Source organism: Solanum stenotomum, chromosome 12 (assembly GCF_019186545.1).
Source record: "Solanum stenotomum isolate F172 chromosome 12, ASM1918654v1, whole genome shotgun sequence".
NCBI classification, from domain to species: domain Eukaryota; kingdom Viridiplantae; phylum Streptophyta; class Magnoliopsida; order Solanales; family Solanaceae; genus Solanum; species Solanum stenotomum.
In genome coordinates, this window is record NC_064293.1 from 19,579,682 (window position 1) to 19,600,014 (window position 20,333).

Sequence of the window (20,333 nt, forward strand, 5' to 3'; positions counted from 1 at the left end):
ACCTAGCTACCAAAACTATACATGTCTCTAAAGATGTCAATTTTCTTGAACATATATTTCCTTTTGATGTATCTTCTATTCCTTATACTTGTGTATCAACTGATATTTTACCTTTTCACTGGGACATTGGTCATAATGACACTCAAGAAATGTATACACCTTTTACTAGTGCTGACACTTATGAACCGACAAAACAAGTCCATGACTCCCATGTACCAGCACCACCTCTTGTACCTACACCACCTTCACACAACCCTTCCATTCAGGTCTCATCACATCCTCATCAACCTGTAACTCAACCTGCCACAACTGAACCTAGAAGATCCACTAGGCATTATATCCGACCATTTTACCTCCAAGAATATATTTGTCCATTGCTTTCCTCAAAGGACCAAGTTCCTAACCAATCTACTGGCACTTTTCATTCCTTAAATGCACTCTTTACCAACAAACACCACTTCCTTTTTACTGCTTTTAGTTGTGAAAATCAGCAGATTATAAGGAACTTATCATATGATAGTGAACCCAACTCTTATGATGAGGCTGTTATGAACCCTGCTTGACAATCAGCCATGACTCAAGAGTTTGAGGCTCTCCATACTAATCACACTTGGAGTTTAGTTCCTCTACCTGTAGGTAAAATGACCATAGGATGCAAATGGGTATATAAGGTGAAACACAGGGCTGATGGTAGTGTTGAGAGATTCAAAGTTAGGCTGGTGGTGAAAGGTTATACCCAGCAAACAGGCATTGACTACACAGAGTCCTTTTCACCTGTGGTTAAAATGACCACAGTAAGGACCTTGCTCAGTGTTGTTGTCAAGAAGGGATTGGATATCTACCAATTAGATGTTAACAATGTTTTCCTACATGGTGACTTGCATGAAGAAGTATTTATGGAAATTCCTCAAGATTGGAAGTTGATTCTCCTGGCCTAGTTTGTAAACTAAAGAAGTCTCTATATGACTTGAAACAAGCCAGCAGACAATGGTATGATAAGCTTATTGAAGCTCTTTGTACAAAGGGTTTCATTCATTCAACCAATGACTACTCTCTTTTCTACAAAGTAACCCCATCCTCAACTATATTTGTGGCTGTGTTTGTGGATGATATCATTCTCACCGGTACTGATTTTCAAGAAATTCAAGACCTTAAATCCTTCCTTCATCTCCAGTTCAAAATCAAGGACTTGAGAAGGCTGTATTATTTTCTTGGGTTAGAAGTTATTTACCAGGATGCTGGTCTTATTATATCTCAGAGGAAATTCACAATGGATTTACTTAAGGAGTTTGACTCTCTTGGGTACTCTCTTGTCTCTTCTCCACTTGATAGTTCTGTCAAGCTACATGCCTCAGAGGAGGCATTACTGCCTGACCTTTCTTATTAGAGAAAGGTAGTTGGGAAACTGAATTTTCTCAGCAACACAAGGCTAGATATTGCCTATAGTGTACAACATTTAAGTCAGTTTATACAAGCTCCAAAAGTGCCCCATCTTAAGGCAGTTATACATGTCCTCAAGTACTTAAAGAGTGATCCTACCTTGGGACTTTTTCTGTCAAATACTCCTAACTATCATCTCAAAGCATATTGTGACTCAGATTGGGCTACATGTCCAGATTCAAGAAGGTCAGTCAGTGGATATCTTGTGTTACTTGGGGATTGTCCTATTAGCTGGAAGTCGAAGAAGCAAGAGACTATCTCATTGTCATCTGCAGAAGCAGAATACAGATCTATCAGGAAGGTCATTGGTGAATTAGTGTGGCTTAGAAGGCTCCTACATGAACTAACCATTCCATGTTCTGACCCTACTCCAGTATTCTGTGACAGCCAAGCTGTTGTTCATATAGTTCGAAATCCTGTGTTCCATGAACGCACCAAACATATCGAAGTAGATTGTCATTTTGTTCGAGTCAAGTTACAAGATAGGCTTATATCTCTGCATCACATTTCCACAGTGGATCAACTGGTAGACATTTTGACAAAATCCCTTACTAGTATCAAACATATGCATCTTTTGGGCAAGTTGGTTATGACATCTCCACCTCCAACTTGAGAGAGGGTATTGAAATATCAGATAGTTAGTTAATACTGTAGCTTATTCACTGTTTGAGTTAGTTAGAATAATGAACTTAATTAAACAATTGTGTACAGATTCAGTTCAGTTAGTTAGAAAATCTAGAAGCTTCTACTTAATTCATATACATGTATATATACATACACCATTAATTGGAATAAGATACTTGTAACATCCGGCAATTTGAAATATCTATGAAGAAGCCTAGAATTGGAAATAGTCATTTTTGGAAAGAATTAAAAATTTGGAAATTTATTCAAGTATGGAAAAAAAGTGAGTTTTTGGTCAACTTCAAATGGTCATAACTCCTAGCTCAGGATGAGTTAGGTGTATTTCCAGTTATGTTTGGAAATCCCTTGGAGTTATCTTTCCAACGCTGCCGAGTTTACACGATTTCGAGTTCGTATGAGTGAATTATCCCCTTTGGAAGTTGGGTTGTTGGCACAGGATAGTTTAGTCTGAATTTGTAAGGGTATTTTGGTCTTTTCCCTAACCATTTATTTTGGTTATATTAAGGTTTTAGACTGATTTTAAATAAGTTTTTCCTTTTTAAAGTAAGGGTTAGGGCTTTGAGAGAGAAGAGGAGAAGAAGATGAGAAGGAGAAGAAGAAAAAGAAGTAAGGTTCGTAAAGATCGTCGGGGGTGATCCCTATTAAGGTATGTGAGATCATAGTGTTGGGTTGGTTCATTCCCCCACACGCCAAACTTGTTTCAATTCCGAGAAAAGATTGGTTGTGTTTGTTGAGGTTTGAGGTTGTGCTTGTTGAAGTTTGTGGTTGTGTTGTTGAAGTTTCTTGTTGGGTTGGTGCATGTTTCCGGATGGAATTCCGAGTCAAATCTATTGTATATTGAGGGTTTTAATGATTATGAGTGTTTGGGGAAAGAACCTTTGAAGTTAAGAAGGTTTAGAGTTGGAAAAACAAAAGAGAAAAGTCAAATTTTCGGGGGAAAAGGTCGGGGCGTCGCGCTAGCCAGCTCTCCCCAACAGGGGTTCTGAAGTTTCCCCCTTAGGGAGGCGCGCCTTGCAGAGCGCCCAGCAGGCCCCCTCTGAAGTCTAAAGGTTGGCGCCCCCTCGCCTCTCAGAGCGCCAAGGACGCTAATCCTTCCCATTCCTTCCCCACTTTTTCATACATGTTCCTTGGTAATGTACCTATGTTTTATAATCATTTTCAACACTCTAAGGTACATCTAGAAATCCCGAACTCATCCATAAACATGAGACCATTACCCTTGAATCTATAATACAATTCGAGGAAAGTTAGGATCAAATTCAAGTGAAGTTAGAGTCAAGCTTAGAAGTTAAGAAGTAAGTCAAATCAAGTCTTTAAAGTTTTTCAAGAGTCTTTATTGAACGTTTTAACTTCATTTTTTTTAGGCTCAAGTTTCAAGTTAAGTAAAGAGTATAGAGTCAAGTTCATTTTTCAAAAGTTATTCGGGAACTAAGTATTCCCGAAGAAATTTATAAATGTTTTCACATTTAAAATGAGAGGAAACTGAGATTTCCAAAAGAGTTTTGAGCAGTTTGAGTACTATCTCTTTTAAGAAAAAGATGAGTTTTGTGAAAGAGTTTCTAAAACATGATTAGTATGACAATCGAGTATGTCATCAATGTTTAAACAATATGGTCTCTAGATATACCATCAATGTTTATGCAGTATGACTTCCCGAGTCATCAATGATCATATTAAATATGGTTTTGATATGTTCTTTTTAGAAAGAGTTTTCAAGAGCAATTACCTCTTTTAAGAGGGTAGTTTGAGCAATTAATTCAAACTAGAGAAAGAAGTTTATTTTTAAAACATATGAGCTAAAGTATATATTTTTGGGAGTAGTCTTGAGCACCGAATTGGGGACACGAGTTCATATTAACTCAACTCTCCATAGGAACCATGTAGCCAACATGAGATTTAACGGGTCATACTTTTTAGATGATCACGTAAAGTTAAGCTAGTGGATCCACTAAGTTAAAGCGTTCTAAGTATAGGACAATTCTGGCAACGTGGGCAAGACGATGTAGCCCCACTTAGGCTTATAGTGGTGGCTGTCGATTAGAGAAACTCCCACAGTAGAAATTGAATGGTTCCTCGAAGGGTTCTGCTTAGTATGGATGGGGGTATAAGACTTCATTCATGCATTGCACAAGTAGACTTTGAGAGGGAGCATGGTATTTTTATGATATTATAAATATGATTTTTGACGTCGTGTTTTAAATAGGTTTACAAGCTTTATCTATTGCATGTGTCTTATTGCTTTATATTGAGTTCAGTTACTCATGAGTTGAATAGAGCCAAGGTAAGTTCTCTTTTGTATCCCTTTCAAGCTTAAGTTGTTGTTTAACTGTCCAGCTCGCATACTCGTACATTCCATGTATTGATACCAGTTGGCCTGCATCTTATTATGATGCAGACGCAGGTACCCAAGATCATCATCCAGCACGTCGTTGATCCAGTTGAGCACTCCAAAGTCAGTGGTAAGCCTCCTTGCATTCCGGAGGACTCTGTTATTTCATTTTTCCTAGTTTTGTTTTATTAGGATGTTGCAGGGTCTGTCCCAACATCCATCTCAGTATTATAGAGGCTTCATAGACAGTCAGTCAGTTATTATTGAGTCTCTCATCTATGTATATATATAAATATTCTATTTTGAGACTCGAGTTGCCTTTTTGGCCAGATTTTATCAGTTAGGTTGTTTTATGACCTTTCATTGCATGACGTTATTCTGTTGAGTTAAGGCTTCCGCTGAGTTAAGTAAGCCAGGCCAAGGGTTCGCTTGGGGGCCAGCAATGGTTTTCGAGTGTCGACCACGTCCAGTGTGTAGGCTCGGAGCGCGACGATACTTTTCTTTTTCCCCAAATAATCTCTTCAATTTCGTTCCTCTGTTCAAGTCTGTTTCTCACCAAGTTCATGTGACCTCCATTAATGGAGGTCTGATAAGCTCAATTCCTCTTCTTTTAACAGTATTAACTAACTATTACACATCATTAATAAGTTTTGTTTAATAAAACGCACTACTAATTAAAAATTTCTTAAGGAATGTGTCCGTGTCAGTCAAGTCAAGGGTCATCTAGTCGAATAATATGAAATGAATGAAGTACTTAGCAAGCCATTAGCCATGCAAGATCATATCACTTAATTGCAACAGTTTTAACTTCAATAATTTATAACTTTCTTACAAATGTTAGCCCACAAGTTGGGAAATCAAGGTAGCAGCATTTAATAATGAAGATCTTTGTTGTGGTACGTACAATTGAAACGAAAATGGTATGAAAAAATTTAACAACTTTATATTTGTATGGTATGCTTTTCACCAATTATATGTACGTTCCTCCTTTGGTTTGGTGTTTTAACTTTAATAAGTTGAGCATGCGCATTAAAATTCCAACTAGCCAGGGGAATCTGACAATATTCCAACTACTTTGCGGCTTAACTATAAAATGCTAAGCAACACTTGAATATCCTGCTCCTACTTTTATGTCCATCTACACAACACAATCACCAAACTTTCGTCTTTTCCGCTCGTTGAGAAAAATAATAAATATAAGATATAATTTATATAGTTATTTTTATTTAATAAATATTTTGGAAATATTTAAAATAACTTGTTTCTTTAATGTTAAGGGTGTAATTGAATATTTTCCAATTTAAGTCTTGAATTTTTTTAAAATGACAGTTATTTTGAGATGTTTTTTTTTTTTTATCGAAAGCAATTGTTACATTAATTCCCATAAATTTCTCGGTGCACCCAATGTCTTTTTCATATTACTTGACTTAATAAAGGCATTATACATTAACATTGTAATATGAAATGACAACAATTAAGAAAACCATCGACAATGATAATAGATTAATAGTGGAATAGTAAGTATATATTTCTTAATCTTTAATTAGAGGTTTGTGGTTCGAATTCTCTTGAGTACGAAATCTTCTTTGTTTGTGAGCGTTTTATCCCCTAATGTGAGACTTAATGACACAAATTTGAATTAAGTTAGGTTTCAAAGTTGATATAAAAAATCGAGTAGGAAACCAAAATATATATTTCATCTGTCTCAGTTTATATAACTCTTTTTTTTTTAGTTAGTCCCAAAAAGAATGACATATTTTTATATCAATTAACAATTTAACTTTAAAATGTGTTTATTTTACTTTTAATGAAATGATTTATAGCCATATAATAATAAGCATCTATAATTTATTTTAGACCAAAAATTTCAAAAATAAAAATCTTAAACTCTAAGTAAGTCAAACTAACTGATATAAAATGAGACGGAGGAAGTATATATTAAGAAAACCGATATGCAAAGCCCTTTAGCTAAAACAATTCTCTCTCCAAATATGAATCGTCTACTCAAAATATTCTTAAATTGGTAAAAAATCAAAACCCTTTTACAAGTACGTTGTTTATAGCACACTCGTCCTGCTTTTATCTTTGATTACTTTAAAACTGCAAATTGCAATGACTACCTTCCCAATGGAATGAATAATTGGGTGGCATATGACCATCAGAACACGAACAAGATGCCAAATAAAGTCTGCACCTGCTACATATTGCTCGAGGAATAACCTGCAAAACCAAGCATAAATGTATGAATTTAAATTTTATGATTACACTTCATCACAACATTTTTTGTTAATCAATGTATCATTATTTTTAATAGGGATAAGGGTTTGAAAAATACCCCATCTTTGATCGAATTTGATGTTGCAATACTAAACTTTCATGAGAACCTATTACCGCCCTAGACTATTTAATACCATATTTTTTTACCCCCTGAACTATTTAATAGTGTATTTTAAAGGTATATATGTGCCCACGTGGACACATTACTATTTATAATTTTGCATTATTTTTTATGTCCACATGGGAAAATATATATGTTTAAAATACGGTATTAAATAGTGTAGGGAGGTAAAAGGTCCTTATGAAAGTTTAGTATCGCAACAGTAAATTCGATCAAAGTTGAGGTATTTTTCAGACCCTTATCCCTTTTAATAGTTTAGATAGTTATGCATATTCCAATGTTTAAAAAAAATCAACAGTCATCAAATGTGTATTTAGATTTAGATATTTTAATCTTAATTAAAAAATACAATCTAAGGACTAAACCGTGATCTGTTCTTGATGAGAAAATTTATAATAGTAACAGTAACAATAAATTAATCTTACCAAAAAAATAACAATAAATTAAAAGGGAAAATCATGAAACCACACTAGTCGCAGTAATAATTTGATTTGACTATACACACAAAATTTTCTAATACATACATCTATGTTTTATTTTTCAAAAATACGAAACGATATATTGATTTTCATCTTTAGCAAAATTGAATCCCGGACCTTCCTTCAACAAGGCACCACATGATTAGTTTCGCAACACATTTTTCTAATGTTCCGTCCGTACCAATACAAATTAAAACTATACAAAAATAAAAAGATCAATAATGGAAGCTAGAAATAGCTAGCCTAGTATAATAATCGAAAAACCTCGTGACAAAATAAAATTGGTCTTATAAATTGAATCTTTACCTAAAAAAGAAGTCCAAACATAGAAGTTATATATGGTTTGTTGTAATTAAGTGCTACATACAGTCACAGTGGAAATTCAGCCCACTATTCTCTTTAATTTCTTTCATCAATTTGGGCAGGCAGCGCATGTACAGAAAAGCACATGAAAGTCTCTCAAAAATTAGCAACAGCCTATTTCATGGGAATATGCTTAGAGCAAGATCAAATTATTGCCCTTGAAATTTTATAAAAAGCTAAGATTATTGTACGTATTAAAACTCGTACATGATAAAATGAGTGAAAAAAATTATATTTTACCAATGTATAATTATATTTTTTCAATGAACGGATTAGTAGAAATTAAAATGAAGGGAAAAATCATATTACATGGTATAAATTTTTTACTGATTTACAAAGGAAAAAAACTTTATTTCTAATAAATATTAGAGGTTCAGCGAAAGGGGACTTTACCATATATTTATACACATAAGTCATGATCTAATGGATCCTGGCATTACAGGTTCATAGGGGTTTTCATGGTTCGGTTTGAATCGGTTATTGATTAAAATCAAAATCAAATCAGTTTAATCAGTTTTTAAATTTTGAAAATCAAACCAATGAAAAAAATGACCGCCGGTTTGGTTAGGATTTTTTGATTTTTTCGGTTTAAAAGTAATAAATTGAATTAAATTTGTTGAGAGTATACACGTCTTGACAGACACAATCACCTAATACATAAACAATCCACAAGAAAGTTATTATGGATTCAATTAAGCATGCAATACTAGAGTTATTATTACATGAATAAACTGATTCAATTAAGAGAAAGTGTGACTATCTAATGTGACATAGGATAAGTAAAGATTAAAGTAGTAATAGATTTTGATGGACTTGGTCTTAAGATTTTAATAGTTGGGCTAAAATTTAAGTGTTAGGCTTGAGAAAATGATTAAGTTAATTACAATTTAACAAAATATTTATATTTTATTTATGAATAATATATAAATAATTATAAAATTTATATATATAATTTCACGGTTCGATTTAGTTGTTTTTGCCTTTCTTTTTTAGTAAAATCAAAACCAAACCAAATAGTATCGATTTTCAAAATTTAAAACCAAACCACACAACTATCGAATTTTTTAATCGATTTGATTCGAATTACGATTCGATTTAATTTTTTAACCATAACCATAAACAACCCTATAAATTCATATATAGATCCATAACAATGCGAAAGTTACGTCAATAAATGAAATGATTGATAACCCAACATAAAATTCAATTATTATGAGGCTCAAGCTGTCATGTTTACCAACTATATTTGTTTAGCACATTTTGTAAAACCAAATAATTAAGTTAAAAATGAAATCAACATAAGGATAATTTCTAATTCAATATGAATAGCGAGAATTCATATAACCTACCCAATTACTTGAGATTAAGGCCTATTTATTGGTGTCGTATCTCTGTTTGTTTGCATATATGTGTCAGTCTGTCTATTCAGCCGTTATTAATTATATCATGGTTCGTTTTTTCTGTCTGTTCTACAAATATCATTGATCATTCCATATGTTAACATGTCACTATAACAAACGAGATATTTAATGGTAATATATTTTTTAAATTATATTGTCAAAAAAATATTTAGTGATAATTGAGTTAATGTCATTATATTCACTATTCAAAATGCCGTAAAAATGCCATTGCACTCTATACATTTATATAGAGTGCTGCTTATAAATATCTATATTTATTATTGTTATTAAATATAATATAGTGATAATTATATTATTACCGCTAAACTTTTGTTTGTTGTAGTGTACCATAATCGATTGACATATTTTTAATTATAATCTCCAGAGAGTTTGATTCTGAATTTCTACTTCTACATCACTTTTGTCAAGAGGGCTTTCATGAAGAAATATTGTGTTGTTACATGTAAAAAGCAACTAGCTACTTGACGATGGAAGATATTAAATCTCAGTAATATTTTCCTGATATAATTTTAAGTTCAATGCATATAGTTAACAAATAATATTATAGTTTCCTGCTAATTAAATTAGGCATAATACATAAATTGGACCCTTGGTTTCAAATTATAACTTTGACCTTTAACTTTGTGAGTGCACAAATAGGCACTTTAACTATCCCAAACTTAAACAAAAAAACACTCGGATCCTACCTGGCAAAATGCGTGAAATAAACTCAAATTAGGCGCGTCAGATGTAAAAATTGAGGGGCCCAACAGTGAAAAAAGCATTGAAAGGATGATTAAACCCTCTTTATATTTTTTTCAACAATTTTCCCCTCTTTTTTGCATTTTTTGTTGTTCACTGCAAAATGCAAGTGACATTTAATAAAAAAAAATTTTATTGCAAAAAAAAATTATAATGAAGTTTTTTTTTGACAAGATGGGTGAGTATACACTTGTAAAAGTCGAATGCAATTTAAGTTTGAAGGTTCTCGATCAATGAATCCGATCCACACTTAAGGGACTCCTTACATTTTGATTAGGTATCAGATTGCTACTCTAATTTGACAAAAATCTCTAAAAAATTCATTCAGACAATTTATCAAACACTTTAAGTGCACCATTTTACTTAATAATTTTTAGCACTGTATGTTCATTTTTTGGCCTCCAAAAATTCATAATTGTAATTTGCTATTCACTATGACAATCACAATACACAAAACACCCTATTTTTTTCATTAAGTATTTGACAACTTAAAGCACAAATACACTTTAACTAAAGAAAAGAAGGAGAAGTTCATTGATTCTCATGTCTTCCCATATTTATGGGCTGCTCTGAAATAATTTTGCAACAAAAACAATAGTAAAAAAATGTTGAAATGATAACTCTACCCCTCGAATTCCGGCCAATCTCCGGCAACCCAATACCCCCATTCATTTTCTTCTTTTTCAGGCAAAACGCCACCACCAAATGAACCCCAAACAAGTACCTCCAACCCAGCCGTTCTCCTTCTTCCTCACACCGGAGCACAACCCATGAAGCGAACTAGCTTCGAGCTCGCTAAATCCACCAAATACCCGACCCCAAACCCATCAGATCCGCCATCTCCGGCGAGAATCATCACGAAACGACACTGCTGCAACCAACAGCTCGAACCAGACGCAAAACAGCAACCAAATGACCCCNGGATGTTACTGAAGAGAACAATCCTAAAAATGATGAAGGCGCTTATGTTGTGAAGATGAAGTCATGTAAGGACTATATATGCAATAGTTTGTATGGATTTGTTCGAAAATCGTGGATTGAGCTATGGTGATGAGATTGAACTCTGTTGGGATACTACTTCACACAATTTTAAATTTATGTTAATTAATTAGGATCTTATTTCTTTAAATCTTATGTTGTTTTTTGAGAGGATATCCAATGATTTTTATAGTTATATTCGAAATAAAGTAAGAATATTTAATTTTTATTATTTTTCTTTTCCTAATTCTTTGAATGTCATGTTACTCTATCATTTATTTTCTGTGATTTAATTTAACAAGATATGAATTTTAAGAAAGTAATGAAAACTTTTGAATAGCGTACTCAGATGCGTATAATATATCAAAATATCATTAATTTTTTTTCAAGATCAACAAAATATTTTGCCCAACTGTTCCTATATGCCCTTTTTTATAAATGTAATTAAGTATTACTTAAATATCCTAACATTGCTCTTGTTATATATAGAAATTACATATCAATTCTCCATAACAGTGTTCATGTCAAGTCAATGTATTCACAATTTCTTCAATTGTTGTTTGTGAATGAAAATTCGTTGGTAGAATGGGAATAATTGGGGGAAGAAACAGAAAATGAATGGAAATATCGAAATGTCTGAATAAGAAATGACGTTTTGGTTAGATGCATGAAATTGGGTAAGCATTTTATTCGAACAAATATAAAGTCAGAATGAATGTTTTTATTTATTTATTACCGGTTCTTTCTCATGAGTTGAGACCAATCATTTAGATAGATGGGCGATAAACTAACGCGCTCAGATATTGATGAGCCCTATACAATAGTTATATATCAGAATAATGCCCTTATTGATCTCACTACAAGAAAAGAGTGAATTACATGGGGATTTTCTTGGGAATTAGCTAGTATGAAAATTTGCAGGAAAATAAGTTTCCTGCGGATTTTCATACTAATCCCTAGAAAAATCCTCATGTAATTCACAGTTTTCCTGTAGTGTCTATTAACAACGAGTAGATCTATGTCAGGTTCAATGACTTAGTTTCATTTCATGTTGGGGAAACTAATAGAGTGTGGGTGAGGTATTTTTTTAATGGGTCTAATTTTTTCGTGGACCTCTAACAAGAGGCCATGTGGCAAAACTGTTTTTACAAAATCACTATTAAAAATAAGGCATAATACATAAATTGGACCCTTAACTTGGTTTCAAATTATAACATTGACCTTTAACTTTGTGAGTGCACAAATAGGCACTTTAACTATCCAAAACTTAAACAAAAAAACACTCGGATCCTACCTGGCAAAATGCGTGAAATAAACTCAAATTAGGCGAGTCAGATGTAAAAATCGAGGGGCCCAACAGTAAAAAAAGCATTGAAAGGACAATTAAACCCTCTTTATATTTTTTTCAACAATTTTCCCCTCTTTTTTGCATTATTTGTTGTTCACTGCAAAATGCAAGTGACATTTAATAATTTTTTTTGTTATTGCGAAAAAAAATTATAATGAAGTTTTTTTTTTTTGGCAAGATGGGTGAGTATACACTTGTAAAAGTCGAATGCAATTTAAGTTCGAAGGTTCTCGATCAATGAATCCGATCCACACTTAAGGGACTCCTTACATTTTGATTAAGTATCAGGTTGCTACTCAAATTTGACAAAAATCTCTAAAAAATTCATTTAGACAATTTATNATTTGACAAAAATCTCTAAAAAATTCATTCAGACAATTTATCAAACACTTTAAGTGCATCATTTTACTTAATAATTTTTAGCACTGTATGTTCATTTTTTGGCCTCCAAAAATTCATAATTGTAATTTGCTATTCACTATGACAATCACAATACACAAAACACCCTATTTTTTCCATTAAGTATTTGACAACTTAAAGCACAAATACACATTAACTAAAGAAAAGAAGGAGAAGTTCATTGATTCTCATGTCTTCCCATATTTATGGGCTGCTCTGAAATAATTTTACAACAAAAACAATAGTAAAAAAATGTTGAAATGACAACTCTACCCTTCGAATTCCGGCCAATCTCCGGCAACCCAAAACCCCCATTCATTTTCTTCTTTTTCAGGCAAAACACCACCACCAAATGACCCCCAAACAAGTACCTCCAACCCAGCCATTCTCCTTCTTCCTCACACCAGATCACAACCCATGAAGCGAACTAGCTTCGAGCTCGCTAAATCCACCAAATACCCAACCCCAAACCCATCAGATCCGCCATCTCCGACGAGAATCGTCACGAAACAACACTGCTGCAACCAACAGCTCAAACCAGACGCAAAACAGCAACCAAATGACCCCCCAAACCCCATGAAAACAAACCCAATGAGCTCCAAGCTAGCAAAACCATTAGGAGGAATTAATTTTGATTCTTGTATATAAATTAAAATTAATTTTGATTTTTTTTTTAGTTCTAAAATGACATGTAAAATATTTAATTAGTTGACAGCCATTGAGTGGCTCACTAATACACGTGGGAGCGTTTGCATTTCACGCTCTTTGGCTCGGAAAATCGTGTGTTTATTTATTTAAAGGTAGGATAGTTAAAGTGCCTATTTGTGCATTATGAAAGTTGGAGGTCAAAGTTAAAATTTGAAGTCAAGTTTAGGGGCCAATATATGTATTATGCCATTAAATTACAAGTAAACTCTCATGAGTACTCTGATTATTCAACAAAAACTGCAAGAATAACAAATATCAATCATCTAATTAAGTAGAAAAGAAAAGGAATTAATCAATAATTAATAAATTTAGGACCTTTTTTTGGTTCAAAATCATGGGAAAAGATCTTGTTTCCTCCCTTTTTACTAATTTTAGTATAATGATAATCACTTGAGCTACAAATATCAATAATAGTGTTGGTGCACCACAGCCTAGCATGCATAAAGGTGACCTAATTCTCTAAGTTTAAGCAATATACTGTCCTTTAATTACTTTGCAATTTCAGTGGGGCAAAGCTAACATAAAGGAGAGGCCTCTCCAAGACTTGAGGAGCCAACCAATGTCAATGAAGATTCATGTACCACTTTGAATCTCATCATGTGGTTCCCATTTCCAGGGATGTAAAGGGGTCCGCGGGATGGGGCAATTCTTAACCCAACTAAAATTTTAACATGCTTTGTCTTGCCGTGTTTAGCATTTTTACACTATAGTTTGTCTTGCACTGACCCGTCCTGCCCCATTAAGCCCTCGGCCCTTCAAGGAGTTGGTTGGTGTCTCTTATTTATGTACATATCAATTTTACGACCTCTATAGCTATATATGTCTTTAAATAAACGGTCTTAATTGAAAGAAGCGATATGGACGACGATTCAGATTTATATCAAATTCAACTTACTTAAAACTAAATCATGATTATTGTATTTTATTTCCTTTTAACATTTGTATAGACATGTCAGACACAAATTCCTCTCACTGCATGCCTGCCCCCTCCCATTTTGAATATCACATGATCAAATGTGACTTGCCACATCAAAGTCATCTTTCTTTTTTGTTGTGATAATAAATGTATTTATAACTAAAAAAAAGTTGTAGTAACAAATAGAGCTCTGAATGGATCAAAGTCAAATTCCTAATTTTAGAATTAGGGGACAGAAAAAATTGAGAACTTTGGTTTAAATTGTATCTGTGTGAGTATTCTTGATATATTTGCCTCGAATAAGTGAGTAAGTGAGAGAGAATTGAGAGTATGAGAATATTGTATTGAATAAAAATCCAACCCTTTACGAGTGAATGAAATACTAACTGTTTATAAGTAACTAATGAAATAAATCAAACCAATGGAATTGAGCCACCTAAGTCCTAGCTATAATACATCGTCCAATGAAAATGCTTCATTTGTACGTTAAATTAACAATCTTTTTTTCATTTTTGTTACTATTTATTTTAATGAAATTTGAGGATTTTTCTGTGGCTGATGACTTAGGGATCGAATTTGACTTGAAAAAAATCATACATCAATGAAATATGAGTCTAACAACAAAATATTCAAATATGGTTTGCCAAAGTTCTTATGTCATTTTTATACTTTAAGATGGAGGACTATTTTGCTATTTTTACTCTTTTTATTTTGGGTTAATTAATACTAATGTTAACTACTTAACCTCATCTCATATTTTCGTATGTGAATTGTTCAAATGGGCTATCGCTAGTAAACGTTGTTTGGTATGAGTGATGAGATAGACAAAGTTATCTTAGATTGAGATATAACATGGGATTACTTTACGATAGAATAATTTATCCCATCATTTAATATAAATAATCCGTGGACTAACTAATACTCCAAATACTATATAAAATAAACCTACATTTTATCCTGAATTATTATCTTTGATCCCTCGTACGAAATGACCCCTTAATTTTTGCCTCATTCTGGTTCTCCCAAAGAACACAATTTTATCCATTTTTCTTAGTTTAATTTTTAAGTATTACTTTTTCTTGATGCATCTTTGATTTTTTTTTACTTTTAAATCTGATTTTTTAGGATTAGTTAGATATTTTAAGGGGAAATTGTGCAGAAAAGTAAACATTTAAACCATGTTATAAATATTATAGCTAATGTTTAGAGAAATTCTGATTCGCAACAATAATTTCGCTCAATCTTGCTATTAGCCTAATTTGTATAATTCGTCTAATTTGTATAAATTCGATTCCCGGTTGTATAAGTTCAGAGTTTTGTATGTGCTTACTCTAGCTATTTGTATACGATTTATGAAAAAAATTATAATAAATTATTTTGTTTGTATATTGGCAAGCGAAATATATAAACGGAATTCTGGAAAATTCATAAATGTATATAATTACCATATTTGTATATTCACAAGCGAAATATACAAACGGGTAGAATATACAACTGCAACCTTCACAGCAAACAAAACTATAACTATGGAGCACAATTATCGAAACTATAATTGTAGTTACTTATTATATCTATTATGTTTGTTATTTTTGAATTTTTTTTTTCTTATTTTAATCTGTTAATTCAATTAATTGAATAATTTGTTAGATAGCTAGTTAATTAGGTTTAAAAAGATTGGTTGGTTAGAGGGGGGTAAGGGATTTGGGCTTAGTTTTTTTCAGAAATTGGGCTACTCTGTTGGACCGATTTAAGAAGCCCAATTTGTACAATACCCTGTCCAAGGCTTGAACAGCTGAACAATTTGTAACGGGTCATTCACACAAATGACACTATTTTGAGGTGGTGTTTAATATTTGCCCATTAAACTTGTGGTCTTTAATTTGTTATTCAACATTTTAAGTAAGAAAAAATGACTGAAAATACCTTTGACACTGAAATAACAAATATTTTTGTGGCATGATAACCCACAATTTATTTTGTGAAAGGCATAATAAGTTAAAACATATTGCATAACTCTTTCTCAAAATAAATATTTTTGGCCTTCCAACAATAATATCAAATAGGCCGTTAATTTCGTTAGGCAAACCTTTTAGAGAATATTTACTCTGAAGCATAAGTTCAATAATGTATGTCTAAGTCGTAAGTAAAATCTTTATCCTTGTTATTAAAAAAATGATTGGCACGGTTATGCCTTATAAGGCACAAGTTCATACTATTGAATTTATGTCTCAAACCACAAGTTATGCCTAAGACATGAATTTAAAATATAAACTTTTTAAGGCATAATATTCTAAAGTTGAACTTATGTCTCAAGGCACAAGTAATGACTTACAGGCATAAGTTCAATTTTAAAATTTTCTGTCCTACAAGGAATAAGTTCAGTATTAAAACTTTATGTCCTAATAAATTTATACTAATCAACTTATGCCACAAACACAAGTTATGTCTATGGCAAAAACAAGTCCAAAACTCAAGTTAATGTTCTATTGTACTTATGCTTTATAACATAATTTATGTCTAGCGAATTTTTTTTAGGTGGCAAATTTTTGTTTGCCTTGCGATTTTCAAAAAAAATATATGAGGGTTATTAGTATTTATATTACTTAAAATATTAAAGAACAAAAGTTAAAAATTATGAATTTAAAAGATAAAAATTAAAAACTTCCGTAAATAAGAGCATTTCTACTAAGGACCCCAATGCAATTGGCTATTATCTCATCATCATTATTAATAAACTGGATGTTCTTCAAAGAAAAATATATATCATAGTTTGATGTATTTAGGGTTTACTTCAGCACGTTTCTTTTTTGTTTTAATTTGTATACCGTTTTGGTGAGCAATAATATACTTGAATTATAAAATTTGAAATTGAACAAAAAAGAAGTTGGTGAATGTTGCCAAATGATTACTACTATTTGGCATGGAAGAAAATGTTAAATTTACGATCTTTTTCCAAAAAAAAAAATTGTTACTTTTAATATTTTGGAGCAAACATATCATAGTTGTATGTACGTAAAGATTATATGTGTCGAAAATGATGTATCATGGACCAAAATAAATGAAGGAATATTTTATCATTTTTGTTGTTCTTACACATTTCCTGCATTTCTTTTGCAGGTGCATAGTTTATAAGGAAAAACGTATTCGTGCATCATTCGATCTAACAAAAAATATGAGAAAGTAATAAACTTTATGAATAATCTTCTTAATGACAGTCCTAAAGTAATTCTTTTTTTCTATTTCAATTTATTTGTTAGTGCTTGACTCTCTATAGAATTTAAATAGATAGATAGATATTTTGTGGTGAATGGTGATAAATCATCTAAAACAAGGATAAAATGAAGATTTAAAATTCAATTATTTCATGACATTTTTGACAACCTAAAATAAAAATACTGACAAAGAAAATTATATAACAATATTACTTTCTCAGTTTATTTTTACTTGTCTATTATTCTAAAAAAAAATAGATATTTGATTTAAAAAATCAAGAAGTAATTTACGTTTTATTTCTATTTTATTCTTACTATTAAGTAAAATTTCTTTTAATATATTTTTATAATTAAATATTTAAAAATATGTCAAATTGATATTGAACAAGTAAAAATATAAGAGAAGTATTGAAAACACCATTGAACTTGACACAAATCATTAGTTTTGTCTCTAAACTATTGACAGTCTTAAATACACCCGTTTACTTGACTAATTAAACTTAGATACACTCTGATTTGTCACATGACAGAGCAAGTGGTTTCAAATTCTTGTAGGAATATGAAACTCTTAATAAAAACTTAGTGATGTATTGAAAACAATTTTATCCTTGGCGCAATTTAAAAATGTATTTTTTTTCAAATTATATAATCGATACTTTCAAGACTATCAACAACTTGAAAATAAGCCTTGATGAAAGAGTTGACCATTCTAAACCAAACCACAATTGTAAACTCCTTTGACAGCTGGGTCTTATGACAATTGACGAGACCTTCGTGTAAACGCCGTTCAATATGGCGGCCCTGCCAACTGGCATTTTCAAGTCAAAACTTCCAACAACTCTATAAATTTGTTTTTTTCCTCTCTTCTTTTTTAGTTTGCACTTTGCGGTCTAAACAAGGTTGGTTTATTATGCACTTTGTTCAAATAAATAACAAAATTTGTCGATTGAGCGTTTACTCGTTAAATAATTATAGATTGATAAAATATATATTTCAATGACCCATATCAAGCCAGCTGCTTCACGAGAAGCCAAACTATAGTTAGTAAAATAGTACTAGTACTGTAAACGTAATGGTGCCCACAAATTGAGAATAGACAAAATCTTTTCACACTTCCCAATTTTCACACCTTTGATTGTCCTTTCTTTCTTCCCATCAACACAAACAAAAAACCAAACTTGTCAATAGTCCTAGTCCTACCATGCTTCTCAATTTAACTATAGAACATATAAACAAATATTAAAATTATAAGCCTAGTCCTAATTTTTGACCTGCTAATTCACAACTAACTTGAGCTAATCCAACTCTAGAGTTTGCAAGATCAAATTCCATCCAGAAATTTTGCTGGTGATGATGTCCAATAATGTACGCTGCTACTCCTAGTAAGTCTGAATTTCCCATCGTAAAACAATGCACTTGATCCTTTCCTCTCGTTACCCCTGCTAATTTGTAAAGCAATTTTTCACCCATAACGCTCATTTCCACACCTGGAAACATCAATGTTACTGGTGGCAACCGCGGTAGTATCGTACGAGTCGATTCAACTAAGTAACACAAGTCCATCGCCCCTTGGAATACGAAATTTGGGTCGTTCAATACCCTCAACACGCCTTTGGTTTGTTTAATGAACTCATTTTTTAACGCGGTGTAAGCCGGGCCAAGTAGATAAGTAAATTGAGTACCCGAATCAACCATCGTTTGACCCGCTCCAGTATGATCCGGTATGAGTACGGATTTAGGCAAGGGTAAAATCGTCTCACCAACTTTAATTCCTTCCAACTGAACCGTATAAGCGACCCGATCAAAATAAGGTAACGGAGTTGACATTTGAACTAACGGAGTGTACTTCCTTGGTTTAAGCCAAGGCAAATTCGCTTCTCCAAATAGGAGAACGCCGTTACTGTCACGACCCGAAATACAATAAGAGAATTTCGGGTAACCCATTTGTGTAACGAAAGATAAACCACCACGGTTCATTCCTATTAACCCGGTAGTCCTTGAATCTTCCGGGTTTGAACTTGAACTCATATCCATGCACCCGAATACAACACCGGGTAAATTCAAATTATCGATATGGAAAGTTTCAGTAGCTAAATTACCCTCAACGGAAGAACTGTCAGCGTACGACAGCGTAGCATGGCAGAGTTTTTTCGGGTCACATGAAACGGGTATGGAAAAATCCCGGGTTTTCGTTCTGCATGTCGGTGAAGAACAGGGGATGGCAGAGTATGAAGAAGAAACAAGCGGGTTGAAAATTAAAGGTGTTATTGGGGTTTTTTTACAATGGAGCCAAGAAAGTTCACTCCCTGTATCGAGCACCATGACAACTTGTTGTGGAGGTGACCCAATAGAAAGAGAGACAGTAAGCGAAACATTATGATGAAAAGCAACTCTGTTTGGGGAGGAGATAGATGCTGTTTTCTTAACTATGAGAGGAAGAATCAATGAATGTTTAGTAGCAATTGATTGAATGAATAAGGTAGAAAACACAAGGTGAAGAAGCAGAAGATTAACAGAGTCATCCATAACAGAACAAAGATAAATTAAACAGAGTAATTGGAGGGGATTTTGAATGTTTGAGGCTCTTTCTCACTAGTGAGCAGTCATTACTGAATTTTCAGAACTTTGTTTTCTTCTAGTGTAGTTGTTGAAGGTGTCCCCTTCCTACAATAGTAACCGATAAACTCTGCAAATTATTATTATATATATAGATGGAGATGAAATTTTTTATTTTTAGGAGAAAATATTTAATTGGAATTTTTTAACTAGCTATTACAAATACATGGCAACATTAACTCATTATCAATTATGGTATATAAATATTAACCATAATAGCATATTTCTTATATACATGAGAATCGATCATTCATATATTCACCATAAATAACCTTATACTATAACATATTTTAATTTACCATGAGAATCGATCATTCATATATATACCATAAATATATGT

At 32.5% G+C, this 20,333-nt stretch overlaps 1 protein-coding gene across 1 annotated transcript; it reads right to left on the reverse strand.

Annotated features, from left to right (window-relative positions):
• Window positions 1–18,584: 18,584 nt before the first annotated feature.
• LOC125848279 (aspartic proteinase PCS1-like) lies at window positions 18,585–20,049 on the reverse strand. Its single transcript, XM_049528122.1, has one exon. The coding sequence runs from the start codon at window positions 19,901–19,903 to the stop codon at window positions 18,623–18,625; it is 1,281 nt and encodes a 426-aa protein (XP_049384079.1). The 5' UTR covers window positions 19,904–20,049; the 3' UTR covers window positions 18,585–18,622.
• Between the last annotated feature and the right edge of the window lie 284 nt (window positions 20,050–20,333).

Coding starts and splice junctions, on each gene's coding strand:
- LOC125848279 (XM_049528122.1), bottom strand. CDS start 19,903: ATGGATGACTCTGTTAATCTTCTGCTTCTTCACCTTGTGTTTTCTACC.